The sequence below is a fragment of the Dryobates pubescens genome, chromosome 16 (assembly GCF_014839835.1).
Source record: "Dryobates pubescens isolate bDryPub1 chromosome 16, bDryPub1.pri, whole genome shotgun sequence".
NCBI lineage: Eukaryota > Metazoa > Chordata > Aves > Piciformes > Picidae > Dryobates > Dryobates pubescens.
In genome coordinates this window covers 10,527,910-10,547,564 of record NC_071627.1, presented here as the reverse complement: position 1 = coordinate 10,547,564, position 19,655 = coordinate 10,527,910, and the positions used below count along the sequence as shown (strand labels likewise).

At 48.5% G+C, this 19,655-nt stretch overlaps 1 protein-coding gene across 2 annotated transcripts; it reads right to left on the bottom strand.

Annotated features, from left to right (window-relative positions):
• Positions 1-1,926: 1,926 nt before the first annotated feature.
• On the bottom strand, positions 1,927-19,435 carry RARS1 (arginyl-tRNA synthetase 1). Of its 2 annotated transcripts, none has more exons than XM_054168302.1 (15): positions 19,368-19,435; positions 14,611-14,745; positions 13,937-14,125; positions 10,315-10,426; positions 9,246-9,346; positions 8,648-8,769; positions 8,197-8,317; positions 7,755-7,884; positions 7,338-7,442; positions 5,625-5,803; positions 5,069-5,178; positions 4,230-4,335; positions 3,405-3,577; positions 2,523-2,770; positions 1,927-2,159 (listed from the first exon to the last, which is right to left on the bottom strand). In XM_054168302.1, the coding sequence occupies exons 1-15, from the start codon at positions 19,410-19,412 to the stop codon at positions 2,050-2,052; spliced, it is 1,986 nt and encodes a 661-aa protein (XP_054024277.1). In that variant the 5' UTR covers positions 19,413-19,435; the 3' UTR covers positions 1,927-2,049. The 2 variants fall into 2 exon arrangements, with proteins under 2 accessions (XP_054024277.1, XP_054024278.1); XM_054168303.1 differs by lacking the exon at positions 19,368-19,435 and adding an exon at positions 17,703-17,816 and having other exon boundaries at positions 1,929-2,159.
• Positions 19,436-19,655: the final 220 nt, after the last annotated feature.

Here is a 19,655-nt window from a genome sequence, read left to right as displayed (position 1 = left end):
TTGAGGGGTGACAGGGAGCTGCTGGTGTGCTATGCCCTGTCGGGGAGAGGTTTGGTGCCAGCACCCAGAAACTGTCTGGAGAGAGATGTCCCCTTCTGCTGATGACCTCGAGGAGAGCCTGCAGGCAGCTGCACAGGGCAGCCTCAGCCATGCCTGTGCCTGGACACACACCTGCTGCCCTGAACCTTGATCCTGATGCTCAGCTATTTGGCCATTGCTGGACTGCAGCTGATGCTACCACCACCGAACCTGACTGCCTGGCTGGTCCTCAGCGCTGATGGATGCACTGCACCTGCAACCAGACTCAACTGCTCACCACTGCCATCCCCAGGCCTGTCATGCATCTCCCTCAGGTGTGTTGGGACAGGGTATGGGCTGGTGAGGTGCTGCTCAGTCCTACCACATGGTACTCTGCTCAGCACCTTGGTCCCCCAAGCAGCCAGCAATGCTGCTGCTGCCAGACTCCATAGTGGGTGTTCCAGAAGGGCCTGGACTCCTGCCTGTGCCCAGCCTAGCCCTGGGAGGAGGAAGAGCATGGCTATGGCAGGAGTAGGGGTTTGTGAACAGGAGATGGCCAGGGAGCACAACAGCTTGGGCAGCTGGTGAAGCCCCCAGCACATATGGCTGTCGCACTGCTGCCAGCATGGCACCAGAGCAAGCTCTGGTTTTGTTTGTGGGCATTCCTCAGTCAGCCATCAGGAGTATGTGTTTTCAGAGCTGTGTGCTGGCTTAAGTGCCAGACCTGTGGACATGAGGTGCCAGGCCCTGTCTAGCTGCCACAGCTGAGCCCTTCCCTATGACTGCCTGCATAGAGAGAGACCCTGGGCCAGCAGGTAGATAAGATACAGCTTTCTTTCGTATCCAGATACTGATCTGTACAGAGATATGTGTACACACACACACACATCAGTAAGCACCTAAATCAAATGCTACACCTACGCTTTATAGGTAGCAAAGCCTCAGGTTGGTGCTGCTTTACTGCACACAGCAGAGCTTCCAACAAATCCCAAGGCAAAGGCAGGAGCCATGGCCCTCTGCCTTGCAGTTGGCCTTGTGGTTACCAGTGATCAAAATGCACCCAGCAGAGGTTTGCTGACTCTGCAGGGATTCAAAACATCGCTGTGTGGGGAAAGAAAATTCCCTTGTGTCATCCTCTGAGGGAATCTAGTTAATCCATCTGCTCCTCCCATGGGCCTCCTGCTCCTCCAGGTGAAACTGGTGCCTGCCTGCCTGCCTGCACCAGCACTGCTGGCAGCTGGTGGTGCTGCTCCCACAGTGTGCAACCTCACAGTGCTGTGCTCAGAGGCACTCAGGAAGCCACCATCCCTTATCTGGCCATCTGCACAGGGCAGTGATGTGTGTTTGCCTGTAGTGGTACACTCCAGCCTGGACTCCACGGACCTGCTGTGTGTTGTTTCACACCTCCCTTGTGCGTTATGTTAAATTTCAGTCCTGACTGTCATGTTTGATCTCTTCTGCAGGTACCTGAGTGCTGCCTTGGTCAGCTCACTTACAACTTCCGTGAGACAAACATTCTGAGCACCAGGGCCTCACACTGAGGGCCGGGCTGAGACCAGCCGGGCTGAGCTCAGTGCTCTGCTGGGGGATGCCGGAGATGACATCACAAGCTGGCTGAGCTGCTCACACCTGGCATGTGAAGTAAAGAGGATGGCTGGGGTTATTACAGAAAGCAGCTCTGGGACTGTGGGTGACTGTCACTGTGCTTGGAAGGTTTCAAGGAGGTGACTTGGGGGTTCCAAGTTCTCAGTCCTTTAACTCAGCAGCCTGAAGCAGAGTAGCCCCAAGCATGTGCTTGTGGAGCTTGGCTCCTGCACGGAGAATTGCTCTGAGCTGTGCCCATGGCCCTCTCTTACTTTCCTTCCTTATTCACTTCCCCCCTCTTGCCTTTCATTCTTCCCTTCCTTCTTGCCTTTCATTCTTTCCCTTCTTTCTCTAAGGGGTGCTGCTTCCCTAGCACACATTCCCCACCCCACAGACACAGATACCTCCAGCTCTTTAGTCCCTTTATTGTCACCCCACAGGGCACAGTTACATCCTCTGCACAGGCTTAATACCCAGGATGTCGAATCCCTTGGCCATGACGGTGGCAGTGGCTTCGCACAGCAGCAGCCTCCACATGTTCACCTTCACGATCTGACCTGCAAAACACCAACACAGGAGCTAGAACAGTGGCTCAGAAAAGCCACAGAAAGCCTTCCCCAGGGCAACCCCATTCATCCACAACCTTGGCTGGGCAAATCAACCCCCTTCCTGTTCTCCCTCAGCCAGGCAGACTTGGCCAGCCCTCGTGTTTCTAGATTCCTGGCTGCTCACAATTCTGTACTCAACCTTCCTGCTCCCAGGCTGCTCCAGCCATGTCAGTTCTCCCACATGGACAGCACTTGCTCTGCAGCAGCAGGTAGTGTGACAACAGCCTTCCCAGCACAGGGAAACACCCCACACGTTTCCTGTACCACGGTATGTGACGCAGGCACACAGAGCACCCCTAGGCCGGCACTCACCACTCTGTCTGTCCTTCTCAACGCAGTAGCAGTTGTCATAGAACTCGGTGAAGGTGGTGGCCAGCTCATAAAGGTAGTCACAAAGTGTGTGCAATAACAAGTCCTCCAGGATCTTCTGCAGGATCTCAGGGAACCTCAGGATGCACTTGCCCAGTTTCCATTCCTTCTCGTGGTCAAGGATGAGCACCTCCTCCCTGGCTGCTTTCCGCAGCATTTGCTCATCAATATTGGCCAGGCGAGCAATAGCCCTGAAACGGTCCAGAACACAGCCTGCTTGTGAGGGCCCCACTGCTCCACCTGCCACAGGGCCAGCCTGCAGCTCAGCACCTAGCTGGTCTGTCTCTGGGCTAGCACTGGCCCCCCGCTGATCTCCTCCTTCACCCAGCCCTGGGTTTCCAGGCCAGAAGATAGCAGTGAGCCCTTGGAAGGTACAGGAGGGGTGCTACCCTCCAAGCAACCGAACAGGGCACTGCAGGGGAACAGGGAGAGATGTGCTCTGGGCACATGCACTGACAAGTACAGCTGCTGCTGACAAGCAAACCAGGGCTCAGGGTGCCAGAAAAGCTAGGGGTGGGGAACAGTGACACCTGAGGTGAGCATTTGCTCATGCTTTTCCAACCACCTCAGTGCTCTGATGGAATGAGCAAGAGCTCCCCTCCCTGCCAGCCAAAAGCCCAGAACACACTACACAGAGGAGCCCTGTCTCAGATAGCAGAGAACACCATTTCTGATGACAAATAAAATCTTGCCTGTGGCACGTACCAGATGTAGCTGGCTTCTCTTACCAACTGCCCCCAACACCACTGACATAACTAAGTCACTCCTTTCCCCACACCTTCCTTTGTGATAACGATGCAGACACTCCCTGCACGCTGCCCCTACCTGATCCGTGTGAAGGCGTACAGCAAGTAGGCAGCTGTGTTTCCTCGGTCGTCCAGCATCTTGTCAAAGGAGAACACGTAGTCGTTCAGTCTGTTGTGGGACAGGTCTGCATATTTAATGCACCCAAAAGCGACTGATGTCTGGGCAGCCTTCAGCTCTTCTGCTGTGAGGACCTGTTGCCATTCCAAAGCAGGCCACAGTCAAGAGGAAGAATGCTGTGTTGGCATCACAAACCAGAAGGCAGCCTTGGCCACTCGGCATGGCTCACAAGGGAACCCATGCTGCTGAGGGGATTTTACCCAGGTGAAAGGGTCACACCCACCTTTCCACCTCAGGGCATCAGACAACCCCACATTCATTCCTCCCTCCTCCTGCAATCAAACAGCACTGTAGCCCTGCCCAGATTAAGGCTGAGTCCCTCTGAAGGCCCCCAGGACCTCTGTGCCCCATCACATACTGTCTGCCACACATGCTGGACACTCATTCTGTGCTCTGCTTCCTGCAGATCCCTAACCATCACTAGAAGTCCCTGCTAGCCCAGCAGGCCAAAGTTGTAACTTTACATTCTACCACCACCTGCCAGGTACATCCCTCCCCTCCCACCCTAGAAAGCTCTGCAGTACCAGCCAGAGGCCAGTGTGCTGCCTGCAGCTCACATGTCCTTCTTTTCCCATGACAGCTTCCTGCCCAAACTGCTACCAAACAGTAACACCGACTGTACACCACCTACAGCATCCATATTAGCTCACACCCAGAATGTGGGAACCACAAGTCTGAACAGATCTGTAAAGTCCTCAGGAAAGAGAAGCAGTTTTTCACAGCTACCTTGTCCCGTTCCTTGTCCTTCAGCTTGTCCATAGCTCGTTTCAGCCCTTCTTCCAGCAGGTCTATGAGACGCACCGTATCCCCTGAGCGAGTTTTGAACTTCTTCCTGAAAGCACACAGCCAAAATCACCACCTGCTAAGAGGCAAAACACTTCCACTCCCTGTCTAGGCACTATGTGTGCCCAGGCAGATCTAGGATATACATCAGAACTTCTTACAGGAATTTCCACTGCTCATTCCTTCTGCCTTATTAAAAAGGCACCTGGCCACAATGCCCTCATATTAAAGAAACTGACTTCACACAGAGCTACAGTTCTGAGAAAACACTATGGGGTGGCCCAGAGGGGTGACCAGGAAGCCTCCAACAGTCAGAATTATCCCAGACTCTTGCCCAGACCAGCAAGACACCTTTCATTTTGTGACAGACCCACAGCACACGCACCCAGTCTGCAATGACAGGCAACTGTCAGAGTGCACTGATCTAGCCACAACTTCAAGAGGTGTGGCTGTCACAGGAACAACCCTGGAGCACATGGGCCTGCCCTGCAGACTAGGACACAAGAGGTTCTTTTACCAACTTTCCTCTACCACAAGGCCTTTGCTTTGACATATTTTCACATTAGCTTGCATTGCACTTCCACCAGCCATTCCCAGTGCCCCTCCCCAAATGCCAGGCAGCAGAAGCTAGGCCCAAGAGTGAACATGACCACAGGACCAGTGACTATGTAGATCAAGGACCATGACACAATGAAATGACAGTTACAAACAAGAAGTCTTCTCCATTCACTCAAACATCTTCCAGAGCATATCCAGAGGAAAAGCTATATCCAAAGACTTACTTGTCTTCTCCCAGCACCACTCCAAAGGCAGCATGGGCCACTCTGGTTACTTTGGGATCGTACCAGCCGATCATCTGTCCAGCTGCAAACACTGTTTGTAAATGCACCGACTGCCAGGAACAAATACCAACAACTGGTTCTCAATCTACTCCTCCATGTACAGTTTTCTTCCCATCTTTACTGCCTTCACAGTGAGAGTTAAAATGTCCCCAGACAAATTCCACTTCAATCTGGCAAATTCCCATCACTGCTCAGAGACAGAGCTGACAATTTTGCATTTCCTTACATAAGGAGAAACCCAAATCTTATTCCAGATTCATCTACTGAGATTTAGGCTTCACCCACCTCCAGTGGTAATTAGGTCTCTTTCTAATCAATCAGTTTAAGGGGCTCTTAAGAAGACTGCCAGTCCCCAAACCAGATTCCCTGCTACATCAACAAGGGCATAAGTAAACATACCAACCACACTAAACCCCTACCTACATTACTGTTGGCAGTAACTCACTGGTTAGCAGACTTTCTGATGCTCTGTGCCAGCAGAGCTTGGCATGCTCACCTGGCCACTGTCAACAACGTAAATAAGGATGTCAGCCTTCTCTTCATACAGCCTGTGTTTAAGAGCAGCCAAGTCAGACGTGTCATAGGTGTAACCTCCATCTGACTTCATGATTGTCAACGGCACAGGGAAGCCTGGGACAAAGACGATCTTCCGGCCATCATCAACCTGGACAAATCCTGGAAGAGCAATGGAAAACATCCTGTGTTGGACTGCATGGGGCGGGGGGAGGTGGGGGTCAGGACAGGCAGAAATATTCCCCTTTCCAGATGCTACCTGCAAGAAAAGGCCATGCACTCATGTTATCAAGTAATTCATGGCTCCAAATACAGAAACCTCAATGAGAATTCCCTTGCCATATTCTGAACTGTACTTCAGAACTCAAGAGCATGCATAAGGAAGTGAATCTGTACCGATCTGGCCTTACCAGAAAGGACCTAATTGGTCCAGATCCAGATCCACCTTTAGAGCCACAAAAAGAGCGTCATGAAGTACGGAATGAAAGGCAACAGAAACTCTGTGGAGGTGTCATGAGAACTGAGTACCAAGTTTTTCAGAGAGAAGCCTAGTCAACATTGCAGATACATGTAATAGAATACAAAATACAGAATTAACCAGGTTGGGAAAGAACTTCGAGATCATCGAGTCCAACCTATCACCCAACACCTTCTAATCAACTAAACCATGGCACCAAGTGCCTCATCCAGTCTCTTTTTAAACATCTCCAGTGATGGTGACTCCACCATCTCCCTGGGCAGCACATTCCAATGGCCAATAACTCTTTCTGTGAAGAACTTCTTCCTAACATCCAGCCTAAACCTCCCCTGGAGCAGCTTGAAACTGTATCCTCTTGTTCTGCTGGTGGTTACCTGGGAGAAGAGACCAACCCCCACCTGGCTACAACCTCCCTTCAGGTAGTTGTGGACTGCAATAAGGTCTCCTCTGAGCCTCCTCTTCTCCAGGCTAAGCAACCCCAGTTCCCTCAGCCTCTCCTCATAGGGCTTGTGCTCCAAACCCCTCATGAGCTTTGTTGCCCTTCTCTGGACATGTTCTAGCAACAAAACATCTGAACACTTCAGATGCTGTGACTAAAGAACTACCAAATACAGACAGGAACATATAAAACCAGAGACCTATTATGCTCCCCTAAGCTTCTTGCCAGGCTCAAAGTCAACATGATCCAAAAATGCCACTGCCTTCACAGAGCTGTCTCCAAGTTCTCATACAGTCACAACACTAAGATCAGGAAGTCTGTCATATTGCTCCTTCACTATTTACTAAGGATACAATAAATTACATTACTACCTCATGCTATAGCCTGCAAATATCACAGATGAACTGCTTTTGGCATCAGCAAGAAAGATTCAAGTTTTATGGAATGAAATATATCTAAGAATAAATTCTGCTAATGCTTCTCTATGAGGAAAAGCCACCAAAGATCCACTTAGGAAATATGGCTGAGAAAAAGAACAAGGGTAGGGAATGAGAAAAAGAACAAGGGTAGGGAATGAGAAAAAGAACAAGGGTAGGGAATGAGAAAAAGAACAAGGGTAGGGAATGAGAAAAAGAACAAGGGTAGGGAATGAGAAAAAGAACAAGGGTAGGGAACACACAGCTTCACAAACTTCAGTCCTAAGCCTCACTGGACAGGGGTGAGGTTACCTCACTCACTGTGACTGCTGCAGAACTTCAGACTGAGACCAAAAGCCTCACCTTTATCTTCAAATTCTTTCACAATGTCTTTCATCATGTCATGGTAGAATGATTCTCCTCTCTCTATGAGTGTGATGTCCAAGCACTTGTAGATTTTCTGGAACTCTTGAGGAAGGGAACAGAACAAAATGCTTCCATTACATGTATGCAACAGGGAGCAGTGGCATACATTTACCAAGAGGTAGATAGCAAGTTCCATCAGACTAGGACCGAGACTAGATTCTAGAGACACAAGATCTGGCCGAAAGCCTCCAGAGACAGTCCCATGCTTTGGCTGCACTGGTCATTTACTCTAAGCTGCTCACAGCAGTACAGCAGTGCTTTTCAAAAGAAACTAGAGGACGGACTCAGACATAAAGGTGAGGAAAGCAACACTGTCGTACTGCTGAGATACGTTCCTGAATCTGGGCAAGTCACCTTTCCGCGACACGTCACAGATCAGTTCCCACGCCTTAATGAAGTCTGGGTTTTTGCTCTGCAGCAGCACCACACATTGGTATGCACGTTTCTTGAACTCCTCTTCTGTGTCAAACCTCCTCTTGGATTCCTAGGATAGAACACACCACATGAAAAGCACTGCTCTCTGCCCTCAACCAACCTAACATTCATTAACAAGCTCTCCAAGCAGTCATCTCAAAAAGCAGGGAGGCGGCATCCTTACAAAGTCCTCTGGTCATGCCCCACACGGACAACTCAACACCAGATACCACAATTCATTACCCAGTGGCAGGTCACTGCAATAGTCTTTCAGCAGTGATTCAATTCTCCAGTCCCCCAAACTACGCTGCAATTTGTAAAGTTCCTCGATCTGCTTTTCAGATGCTGACATATATATCACACCCTTTTTTGTGAGAGATACCTTGTAAAAAGCCTGGAGGTCCCCGATGGGAGGAGAAACAGTCAGGTAATCTGGAAATTTGTCTTGGAGGTGAGCAATGAGCATTCCAAACTGGGTGCCCCAATCTCCTAAATGGTTTAACCTTGAAGCAATCAAAGAGGACAATAATAATGATTTCTCAAACATATGTTTTAAAATACATGTGTTTAAAAAATGTATGTTCTAGAAGAAGAAATACACATAATATCAGAAACCAAAACCATGCAAGCCTCCCAGTTTTGCTGCAATTAGCCCACTGCCCACCGTGGCTCCTAGCCCTGCTACGCTTGCTCAGCTTATGTGTAGTACGTTACAACACATAAAGGATTATTTGTCATCTGCTTATAGACAAAGACCAATAGAGACCAAAGCACAGAAATGGGTATTGCATAAATTAGCCCAACAAGGACACCATACCCAGAAATTGACTCACCTCAAAACATCATAACCTGCGAATTCGAAGAGCCGGCACATACTTTCTCCAATGATAGTAGAGCGCAGGTGGCCAACATGCATCTCCTTTGCAATGTTGGGGGATGAGAAATCCACCACCACCTTAGACAGTATCAAAGGTAAAAAGCATAATACCCAGCAGTCATTACCACACCCTATGTGTTTCATCTGGGTTTTGCTGGCAGGTGGAATGGGAGGAAAGAGGCTCACCTCTGCTGCCCTTCACATCCTTTGCTGCCAGCAGCACACAGCAAAAGAGAAGGGGGAGATCAGAGCAGGCTTCCAGCCTGAGGCTCTGCCGCACCCACCCAGTGCAGCGTCAGAGATCGCTCTCAGACTGATCGCAACAGAACATGCAGTCCTCAGGGAGTCCTGCCCCTCACCCACCAGAGACCACACCAGGTACACATGGCCTACTCTGCAGTCCCCAGCCCCTAGAGTCACAGCCCATTTCTCTGATGTAACAACCAGCTGACATGGCCATCTGCTCAGTGAATCCCTACAGGGGGAACTGTAGAGGTCCCTGCAGCCCATTTCATCCCTATGGGGACAGGATGACCCTTTCCTTCCTGCCATACCTTTTTCCTTTTGCCAACAGCTGGTGGCTGAACTCCATTCATCAATAAACTGCTCAGCTGCTTTGACACAAAATCCTTTCTCAGGTGGACATTGATAAAACCTTTAGAGGAGAAAACCAGCATTGAGTGCTGGGGCTGCAAAAGTGCCTCAAACCAATTTTTGATTCCCTCCCTCTGGATTTCTGCTTCCCTGCATCAAGGACAAAAGCACATGAAGCCAGCCTGAGAAAACAGAATTTTCCAGCAACAGGACAAAGCTGTCACTGGAAGAGAATTTCTGTTCCCAGATTACAAGCATCTGTTTCACAGCACTATAGCCTTTAGTGCAGGAGCTACATGCTGCAAGCTACTCCTCTGACATAACTCCTTGCACACTGTCACTCGAAGGTGAATTTATAAAAACATTTCTAATGCCAGGGTTTGTGGAATGCAAATCCAAACCCTCTTTTGTCTCCTTTTAAAAAATTCATATCCTCAAACAAACATCTTCACCTGGGATAATCCAGGCTTGGGGGGTGGCACTACTTTATTTATCCAGCTTCACAGAGCTAATGCACAACCTTCTGCCCAAGCACTCAAAGGGCTGTGCCATGTATTTTTGCGTTCATGTTGGAGCCCTAAGGAATATCAGCCCTTGAGTTTATTCCTGGGTCACAAGGACAAAACAGACAGCAATTAATAACCTCCATGCTACTCTAGCATCTCAGGCCTGAGAGGACAAGGTCTCCTCACCGTGCAAGCATCAGCCGGAAGGGCGTATTGATTTTTGCTGTGATTTCATGACCGTGGCCTGATACCCATCACCAATATTTGAAGGTGAAATGCTGATACCTTAAGGATCAGGGAAAAAAATGCTAATTAAAGAGCTCAGGGTTGCACTTGCCAGTTCTAATACAGAGGTAGATTTTCTGAGGGCTACAGAAGCTCACTAAACCAGAAGGCAATCCACCCTGTAAGTGCAGTTTAAAATCACAAAACAGTTGAACTCATCTTCCCAGCTCACCATCCAGTATAAAATCTCCCTATCTGCTTTAGAAGACACACAGTGTGTAACATGAATCCATCTTACCAGGACCGGCGATTTCAACCTTCTCAATGCATTCGTTGGCAGGAATGTTTTTTGATATTTTCTCTGCAATTTCTCTTGGGCTAACCTTCTGCTCCTTGGTTTTGAGCAGAATCTGAAACACAAGAAGATGAAGGAGAATTCAATCCTACGAACCATTCTACAGAGTGAAAGAGAAAACACAGACACTGCTCACTGAAAGATGCTCATAATTCTTTAGCTTCGTAATAGAGAGCCACACAAAGGGAAAACATTTCTAGCAAATTTTATGGGTTAGGCCATCTCTCTCTGCTCAGTATAAATCTAACTAGACCAAACACATTCATTCCCTTCTGCTAAGGATAACTGAAGGGTAGTCCCCACATTAGAAGAAAATCTTCCATGCTATTGCTCAACATCCATTAAGTGGTTTGGGAAGTCAGCAAATAGGGACAAGCTCTTTGAAACTCAAGCACATGGCTTCCCACTCCTGTTCCTCATGCTCATGGGTATCTTCAGCTCTGCCAACATTCACGTTGGAAGTTTTGATGCCAAGTGTGGTTTCAGAGCAAGTCTCCTGATTTTTGATTAAAAGAAGCTAAAGTAAACTGCCCTGAGTCCTACCTTAGACTCAAACAATCAATAAATGAATAGATAAAACCCAATAACCCAACCAAACAATAATCCTAACACTGCCCAAATTTCTTCAAAGGGCAAGTCTAGCTCTTTTCCCTCCAGACCTAAGTGCCCCATTGAGGAGCTCAAGCAACAATAACATACAATGTTAGCATGAGTATGGTTTGGGTTGGAAGGGACCTTCAAAGATCTAGTCCAACTCCACAATTTCTCAAGAGCATCTTCTCACATTGCTTTTTGTAGATGTCACAAAATCACCTTTTAGGAGGATTCTGTGAGCTAGCCCAACCCACCCTTGCAAAACACAACACTCTCACTATAAAATTCCCACAACTCTTTGTTTCTGAGGACAATTTCCCATTCTTACTCTGGTGTGTTTGAAGTAATCTATCCCCTCACTACCATCAGGGCCACAAGGTGCATGTACCTCTGTTAACTCAGCATTTACACTCACTACTGCTTCTATTTGCTGCCTCGCAGTCTGCTGCAAAGGGTGACTTCTACTGAAGTTTCAGCTGCCTGTTTAACCTGTCACATAGCTGATTGTAACAGGACCCTTCTAAGAGAGTAAAAGTGTAGAATAGGTAAGAAAAGCAAAACTCTGTAGCTTTCAGTGAAAGCCAAACTACAGGAAAAATAACTGCAAAACCAAATTAGGGGCACTGCACACCAGTTTAAAAGCATATTGCTGGAATCATTCCAGAAACAGTCACCATACTCCATTACTCCAAGGAGCAAGCAGAGGTCCTGGCTCAAACCCCAGGCATTAATATGCTAACGAGCTCCCGGGAAAACAATATGCATTTGTGAGGGCTGCTTCCACATCAGTGCACTGCAGGGAGAGGCTGCTGCCTGGCACGTACTACTGCTGCCCAAGTCAGGGCATCTCCTGCTCCTTGGCAGCCGCTGTGACTGCTGTCCAGCTCTGTGCAGGGCACACCCTGAGGAGATGTGCATCACAGCCAAGTCCCAAAAACTTAAGTTGATGGAAAATCCATAACCTGCTGCTCTCAGAGGGAAGTGACTGCACTCCATCCCCTACCTGCTGTGTTGGCATGCTCTGAGTGTGCTGCATGTGTCAGTACTGCCAAGCTCAGGCCCAGCTCACACAGCATGTCTTTCCAGGGAATAAACTCTATAGCCTGCCCAATGTCAGGAACCCCAGTTCACCAGTACAGCTGATAGCCTGGAACTTGAAACCCTGGCTGGAAAGGGACGGTTGAGACAGAGTTATGTGAACGACATTGACGGTGCGAAGTCAGAACTGCTGGAGAATCCAACAGCGACTTAATTGGGGTGACGCAGCGGTCAGGAAGATGGTAAAGCCCTGAGAGGCCATGCCAGTGCAGTCACCCAGGGTGCTCCTCTGGCTGGAGCCCAGCCACAATGTGCTAACAAGACCAAGGCAGGACGACACGTATTTGAGGGCTGCTTCCGCCTTGGCGCTCCAGGGCAGGAGCCTGCTGGCTGGCACGTATCAGTGCTGCCTGGGGAGTCCAACACATTGCAGCAGGACAACAGGCATTGCAGATGACAACCTGGGACAGCAGAATTCCATGAGGGTCGGGCAAGTTCAATGTCAAAACTACAAGTCCAATAGATTACTAAAGGTGAAATGGCAGCAGAACATTTAAAAATGTTGCTTCTGTTGTTGACTGTAAAATAAAAGCTCTGCAATCACAAAAAGTCAGCCTGTTCATTCAGAGGCATTAATGCACTGGAAGTTTGGGTCCTTTAGCACCTAAGCTAGAATGCACCACCTTCCTTCTCCCCCACCTTCGGCATTTCCTTAAGCACAGTCCTGGTCCACTGAGCAACTTGTGAAGTGTCTCCAATTCTGTTTGGGTCCTCTTCGGCCAAATATCTTCCAGGAAGCATCAATGCCATAATTTCCAAAGTAACTGCTGATACCAGCCAACAGCTGAAAAAAGCCCACTCCTTCCTTTGGACAGGCTTAACAGGTGTTCTGGAAAGTGGAACCATTCTTACTGTTGCCCGAAAACCTCTGAGATGAGAATATCCTAACAATCCCTCCAAGTTTCCTGCCTTTTGCTCTATTAAAAGAAATCCAGATGCTACCAATCACATGCAAGTGTACACACATCCATCCGTTCGTCACAAAACTGAAAATGCTTAAAGGGACACAACAATCATCAGCCAAATTCAGCTGTAACCTGGGAATTAAAGAAAGGCTTTTGAAACCAAGGAGTGAGCTGAAGGTCAGTTCCTGAGCAACAGTCTACACCTGACTGGACATTGTTAGAAGGTGCTTCACAGGTACCACAGCCTGTGTACAGGCCCAGCAATGACCTGCACCAGCAGGTGCCTTAAATGGCCTGTGCTCATGAAGAGCAGTTCAGGACGGGGCATACAGGGACCCATAACCCACCCAGGCACACAGGGCAGTGCCTAGGCCCTTCCTCACTGCTGCAGGTGTTGGGGGGCCAGTAGAAAGCTCAGCTGTCACACCAGAAGATGTGTGCAACAAGGGCTAGAATGTTTGTAACCCACCTGCCCTTTGAGAAGGGGACTGTGTGCACAGAACTCTGTGCCAATGTGTGTGGGGACACTGTACTTTCCTGGTGTTACACAAGAGCATTTAGACATTATTAGGTGTTTATTAACAGTTTGTAACTGTTCAGAATTGTGATGTATTGTTTTGATGATATTAGTTACAAACATACAACTCACTAACTGGTACCTAATTGCACATCATTAGTAAATCAATGCAGCGCTTAAAGCCTGATTTGATTTAGATCCCATGAACCGAACAGCTTTCCTGTGAAACGTGGCAATCTCTCCCATCAGTCATCTCAATGGGTTTAAAGCTCTTCTCTCTGAAGGCTGATGGTGCTTTCCCTAAAATGCTCTTAAGATACTCACTGAATTCTCAGCCCAAAGGCCTGCAACAGGTCCAATACTGCAACCTCTCACTGTGCTGCCTGTCCCTCAGCTTCCAACAGACAACATGCCCATTTTTTCTTCTCTTTGTAAGATGGTTCAGATTTACCTGTGTTATGCCCATGGCGCTGTTACACTGGTAATCCCCAAATTTGGGCTGCTGACTGGGTGTCACCACTAGTGGAGGGTTTTCTAAATCTGGGTAGGCAGCCTGAATAGCAGCTCCAAAGATCTCCTGAAGACAGCTGTTGATATTAATCATGCTTTTGGCTGTTTTGCTTCTTTCCTCTTGAAGGCTCTGAAAAAAATCAAAATCCAGAAGGCTAAATTCACTACATCTGAGGAGCCATTACATCCCACATTTTTCCTTGGCTGTCTGGCAAAGCATAGCTGACAGATTTGGCTGACACTTCCAGGCACAGCAGCAACACATACAACATAAAAAATCACATATTCAAGCACTGCTTCTGCCTTTCAACCTTCCCCCTGAACGCAGGGCTGCATTACTTCTCACACCTTTGTCAGTGGTGCTGGCAGAGAGCTCAGCTGAACAGCCAAGACTGTACGGTGCGCACTTACTCATCTACTGACATTTTTCATCAAGTAGGTTTCTGTTAAAGGAACCAGGAAATATCTGATGTGCCACCAACAATTAAGGCATCAGAATGCTGACTGAGCATGCTGTCACACATCACTAGCTGTAGCAAACTGACATCATTTATTTAGCTTGTCTTAACGAGAAGAAAGCCCACAGGCTACAGCGTGAATTCTCCACCCCCCTACCTTTCGAAGGAAGTTTAAGCGGTACTTAAGCTTCGCGTTTTCGTCTCGCAGCCCTTCCAAACTTGGGGAGACTCCCAAGCATCCAAAGTTCTTCAGACGCTCGATTTCTGCAGTTAGCAACTTGATCTCGTTTTCCTGAAAAGCAAATTAAGCTGTGACACAGCAGTTCTTGGAGTGGGGGGACAGAGGGTGAGGAGCTGCAAGATCTCAGATACAGGTTTGCCTCATAAAGGCAATGATAAGTAAGTTGTGCAATTCCAATCAATTTATGTTTAAAGCTGGTTTCTCTTTGTGCCAAAACGAGTCAGTGAGACAATCAGCTCCTTAACATCATGACAGAAGTGCCAGAACAGCTCATGCTGATAGAGCATACTCAAAAAATGAACACTTTTCCCACTTTTTTTTAGTCTAGTAAAATGTCAAATGATTTGACTTGAAATTCCCTAAAGCCTTTGGCCAGTCTTACCATCTCACAGTTTCTATTCCAGAGGTTGAAACTACAATTATTCACAAACCCCCAGAAAGATCAAACACCAGCTGTACAGCGTGCTGCTTCACAGGGCAATTCATAGGGCCACCTCTGCAGCATGCATTCACTGCCACCTCACCACAACACCTTTCCTTCCCTAGCTCCAGCATGGCTTCTCCCTTAAACCTGACAAAAGTCACTCCAGAGCAATCAGAAATTTGAGGTAGACCTCTATGCTCCCAAATAAACAAACTTCTCTAGGATTCCTCATTCCCCTTCAGATTTCACAGCCCAGGACACAGGCAAATGCTTCAGAAGGCAGTCTCGGCTCAATGGTTGGAAGCTGCTGCACACAGCAATGTAACTGTCCTCACCCCCATCCCCTAAAGAAACCAAGTAACTGAAACATCTGCCCTGCTGTCCAGCTCTTGTAACAAGCTTTGTGCCCATCAGCCACAAACCTGGCTCACAAATAGAAGTCTGAAGGCTACTGAAAATTTCAGTGACTTGGTGCCACTGCTGAGGAAAAGGCATCTAGAAGGTGCAAGAACTTCCCACCTCAGCTCACCAGCCCCTCATCTGACTCCTTCAGCTTCTCCTCTACCAGAACTCCCACAGTGGGAGGCGTGGCATCTCAGGTTACTACTGTAGTGAAACAGACCACCAGACCTTATAAAAAATGGTTCAGTTACTTTGTTGCTTTTGAAACAATTAGAATATTTAATTAAGGAAAACAAAAACAGTCCATCAAATGTTCTCATCTTGTATGTTCATCTGAACAACAGCTCCCACAAACGTCACTATAGCAAACCACAGATGCTACAAAACCCAAAACTGAGTCAAAACAATCTTAAGATTGGCCTATTTGTGGAGCAAACTGAAAATTAGTACTCTTGAGGTCATTCTGCATTTGTGCCTCAGCTTCCAGCACTTCTTTTACAGCCTCAAGGTCTCCTCTCCTACAGAACAGGATGCTTCCTGCAGACTCAGATGTGACGAGGGGAAAAAAAAAGTTATGCAAAAATCTCTGATTTGGCATTTAGCCAACTAAAAAGTATGAACAGCACAGCTGTACCTCAAAAATAACTCAATAGTCCATTGCAGCTTTTCCTTTTGCAGGCTACTGCTTCTTGTTTTAAACCAAGGCAGCACCCCCCAGCTCAGATTTTCTCTCACATACATACATAAACCTTCTCCCATATAACCCACAGAAGCCAGCAGGAGTTTACATTTGGCTTTTCTTACTGTTCTGAACTGCTGGCATTGCATACAACTTACAAACCTATTTGAAAGTATTGCAAACTGAACTTTATGTTTAAAATAGCGTATGAGATTTCATTGCATTGCTTTACAGGCTTTCCACTGTAAGCTTAAGAAAACATTGTTGCCACAACATGACTCACAGCAACATCAGAGCAGTGACACATAGAACTTACCCTCCCTCAATCCAAGAATGTGCTTTAAGAAAAAGCACACAGGAATAGCTTCTTCTTGCAGCACCTGTACATTCCGTGTCCACTCAGTATTACCTACTGCCTAGCAAAGTCACAGAATCTGGACAAGTCAGCAAGACCCTTAGGTGAGTTTTTGCACTGAGGACAAATATTGTTCAGATCCAAAAATTCACACTCTGCTTCTGAAATTAAAATGACTACATATCTGAGCCTAGAAGCAGCGGTACCCTAGTTGTCTACCCCAAAACTGCTGCTGCCATGCACGTCGTCCTTTTTTGCGCACACCAACAGCTAAGACAGGTGAGGAAATGAACTTTTTATTTCAAACATCCCAGCAGAAAAAGCTGAACTCCACTGAGCTCCAGAATTAATGGGGTTAAGATCACAATAGCTGGGCTGGTGCAGCTGCACAGCTGGACACAGCTAACAGCTCCAAAAACAGCAACAAAGGAATCCTCATTCATGGGCCAGTCAGGAAGAGAATGCCACCCATGACCCTCCTCTCTCTGGTGACCAGCAGCAAGACACGAGAACAAAGGAGGAAGCTGCACCAGGGCAAGTTCAGACTGGACATTAGGAAAAGGCTTCTGACTGAGAGGATGGCAAGTCACTGGAGCAGGTGCCCCAGGGAAGTGGTCATGGCACCAAGTCTGTCAAGTCCAAGATGCGTCTGGATGACACGCTCAGTCGTATGGTTTAGTTTTAGGTACTCCTGCAGGAAGCAGGGAATTGGACCTGATGATCTTTATGGATCCCCTTCAACTTGAGATATGCTATGATTCTATGACCCATGCACCCGTAACTGTGTTGCCAAGCTCACCTGGAAAAAGGTCTTTAGAAGGTCACACATTCTCCGTATTACAGCAACCTGTTATAAAGCTAATTCTCTAGCAAACCACCTATGAACATTAGATGCTACTAAAGAGATATAAATTCTACACTCTTCCTAAACAAATTACTACATTAAACTACAAATACTCTTTAAACTCCTCTCTCATAGTCCCATCCAAATGGGGAAAGGTGATAATGCCAACACACCTCTGATCTTCAAAACATGTGACTGAGAAAAGGCAGGCAAAAGCTGCTGTTCAAGACACAAAGAATCACTCCTTGGTTATTCTCCCTGCACAGCCCTGAACATATCACAAGTTGTCAGTAAACGGTCATACCTGATGACCACCTCAAGAGAAGCTGCGGGAATTACATGAGGCCTTGCTGACATCTCCAAGGGCTCTTTTGGTCAGCTGAGTATTAGAAATCTTCCCCTCACCTGTGAATACAAAAGAACTATAGCTTTTTCAATAGGACCAAAATCACCCTTACATCTTCCCTTAGCACATGGTAATGTCTTTCAAAGACCCCACCGAGTTAATGCTAAACTTGCATGGGCTTCTGTATCTGGGCTTTAATGTGATGGAGTTTTTCTCTACTACATTAGAAACCAAAACAAGCCACCAGAAAAGAGAAAATGGCCTGAGAAAGCGTGGTGAAGGGAGCAGATCACCTCTTCTGCTTTCCCTCCTACTGGCCTGCACAGTTTTATCTCTATTCCTACTCTGCCTTTGGTGAGCTGGCTCAGTGCAGAAACTTGGCACACCCTGTTCTCTGCTGCAGGAAGCACACAGCTGGGAGTGAGACAACAGGTAGACTGGCTTAGTAATTCCACGTGGCCTCCTTCAGCTTCCTAGAGTTAAAGAACTGAACACAGTCCTTTTTGTTTTGCCTGAGTGACTGGCATTTGTTTATGGACTAAAGATCAGTTAGCAGTGATAGCAAAGGAAGAGTCAGCTTGCCAGAACACCCAAGATGCCATTCCTCTCCTAGCCGCTATAAAGGAGAACTGCAAAAACAACGTCAATAGGAGATACAGAGATTCAACAGCCAGACTTACTACCTCAGTATTTTATGGCAGTGCTTACTGAACATGTGAACACGCTGAAAAGTCACTCAAGAACGTGCATATGGCAAGCAAAAAATCTACTGGAAAGCAAAAGAGCTGTCACTGTCTTTCCTTCCCAACCGAAAGCACCTTACAGCAGGAATAATCCTGTTTGAAAGGCAGGACTGCCTCTAGCGTACTTGCTCTCCACCAGGTCCTCTGAAAGTGCTTCTCTGGCTGCTATGGGCTCCCAGGAGACAGCAGCCCCGGTGCTATCCCTCCTGAGAGCAAGACGCCTTCCTACCCATCACCTCGCCTGGCAGCAGGGTGAGCCTTGCACGGCTACCACTGCCAGAGGCCAGCCAAACTAACAGCACAAAAGAGGGCGGTAACAGAAACCGCGTTTGACAGCTTCCGGTTGCTTTTTCGAAGTTCTTGTCAGAATTTATTCTTAAGCCGTCACCCTCGCTGGGAAGTGCCAGGAGCTGAACAGCGTGCTCTAACCTAACGACAGAGGGTCTCTGCAACAAGACCCGCACTACTCTTTTGTCTCAAGATGAATGAAAGAAGCTGAGGAAGGTGCCTCAGCCCCCGCCAGCTTGCCGTCTTTTCGTCCAAGACCAGTCCCTCGCCTTCCCCGCAACCCTGACAGCACGGCAGGACACAGAAGCCACCCCGGGCTCCATATGCTGCTGAGCCTTCCACCGGCACTCTCGTGCCCGCGGGCCTGCCCACCGCCTGTGCCCCTCAGACCCCTGAGACCTTCGCCACTCTCCCCGACGGAGGCCTGCGAGCCACGCCGCCAGGGCCCCATTCTGTCCCTGGGCAGGGCGGCCTGCACGGAGCCGGTCCCGCCAATGAGACGGCGGGGCAGGACCCGACCCCGGGCTGTCCCAGACTGTGCCGCGCACCCTTGGCCCGCACCCTTCGGCCCTGGTCCCGGCGCCACCCGCACCTGCCGCGCCAATCGAGCTGCGGACTGCGCCACCCGCGCCTCCATCCTCGAGCGGCCGGAAGCGGACGTGGGGAGAGCGGAAGCGGAAAGCGCGGGGGGCGGCAAAGCTCTGTCGCGGGGGCAGCGCCCCCGGGCGGCAGGGAGGGCCCGGGCAGCGCCCTGCGGCTGGCGTCTCCTCCTCCCCAGCGGGCATGGCGGCGCTGGGGCGGTGGGGCTGGAGGACTGCCTCCACAAGCCTCAGAAATCCTTTACTAAACATCGAGGTGGTGTAACGGTGCCACTCGGTGC

Excerpts from the sequence above, each read along its gene's own strand:
- RARS1 (XM_054168302.1), bottom strand. The coding sequence starts at position 19,412 with ATGGAGGCGCGGGTGGCGCAGTCCGCAGCTCGATTGGCGCGGCAG. Across the intron at positions 9,347-10,314 it reads GGTTGAAATCGCCGGTCCTG|GTTTTATCAATGTCCACCTG; the intron begins GTAAGATGGATT and ends TCTCCTCTAAAG. Across the intron at positions 5,804-7,337 it reads GAAAGAATTTGAAGATAAAG|GATTTGTCCAGGTTGATGAT; the intron begins GTGAGGCTTTTG and ends TTGCTCTTCCAG.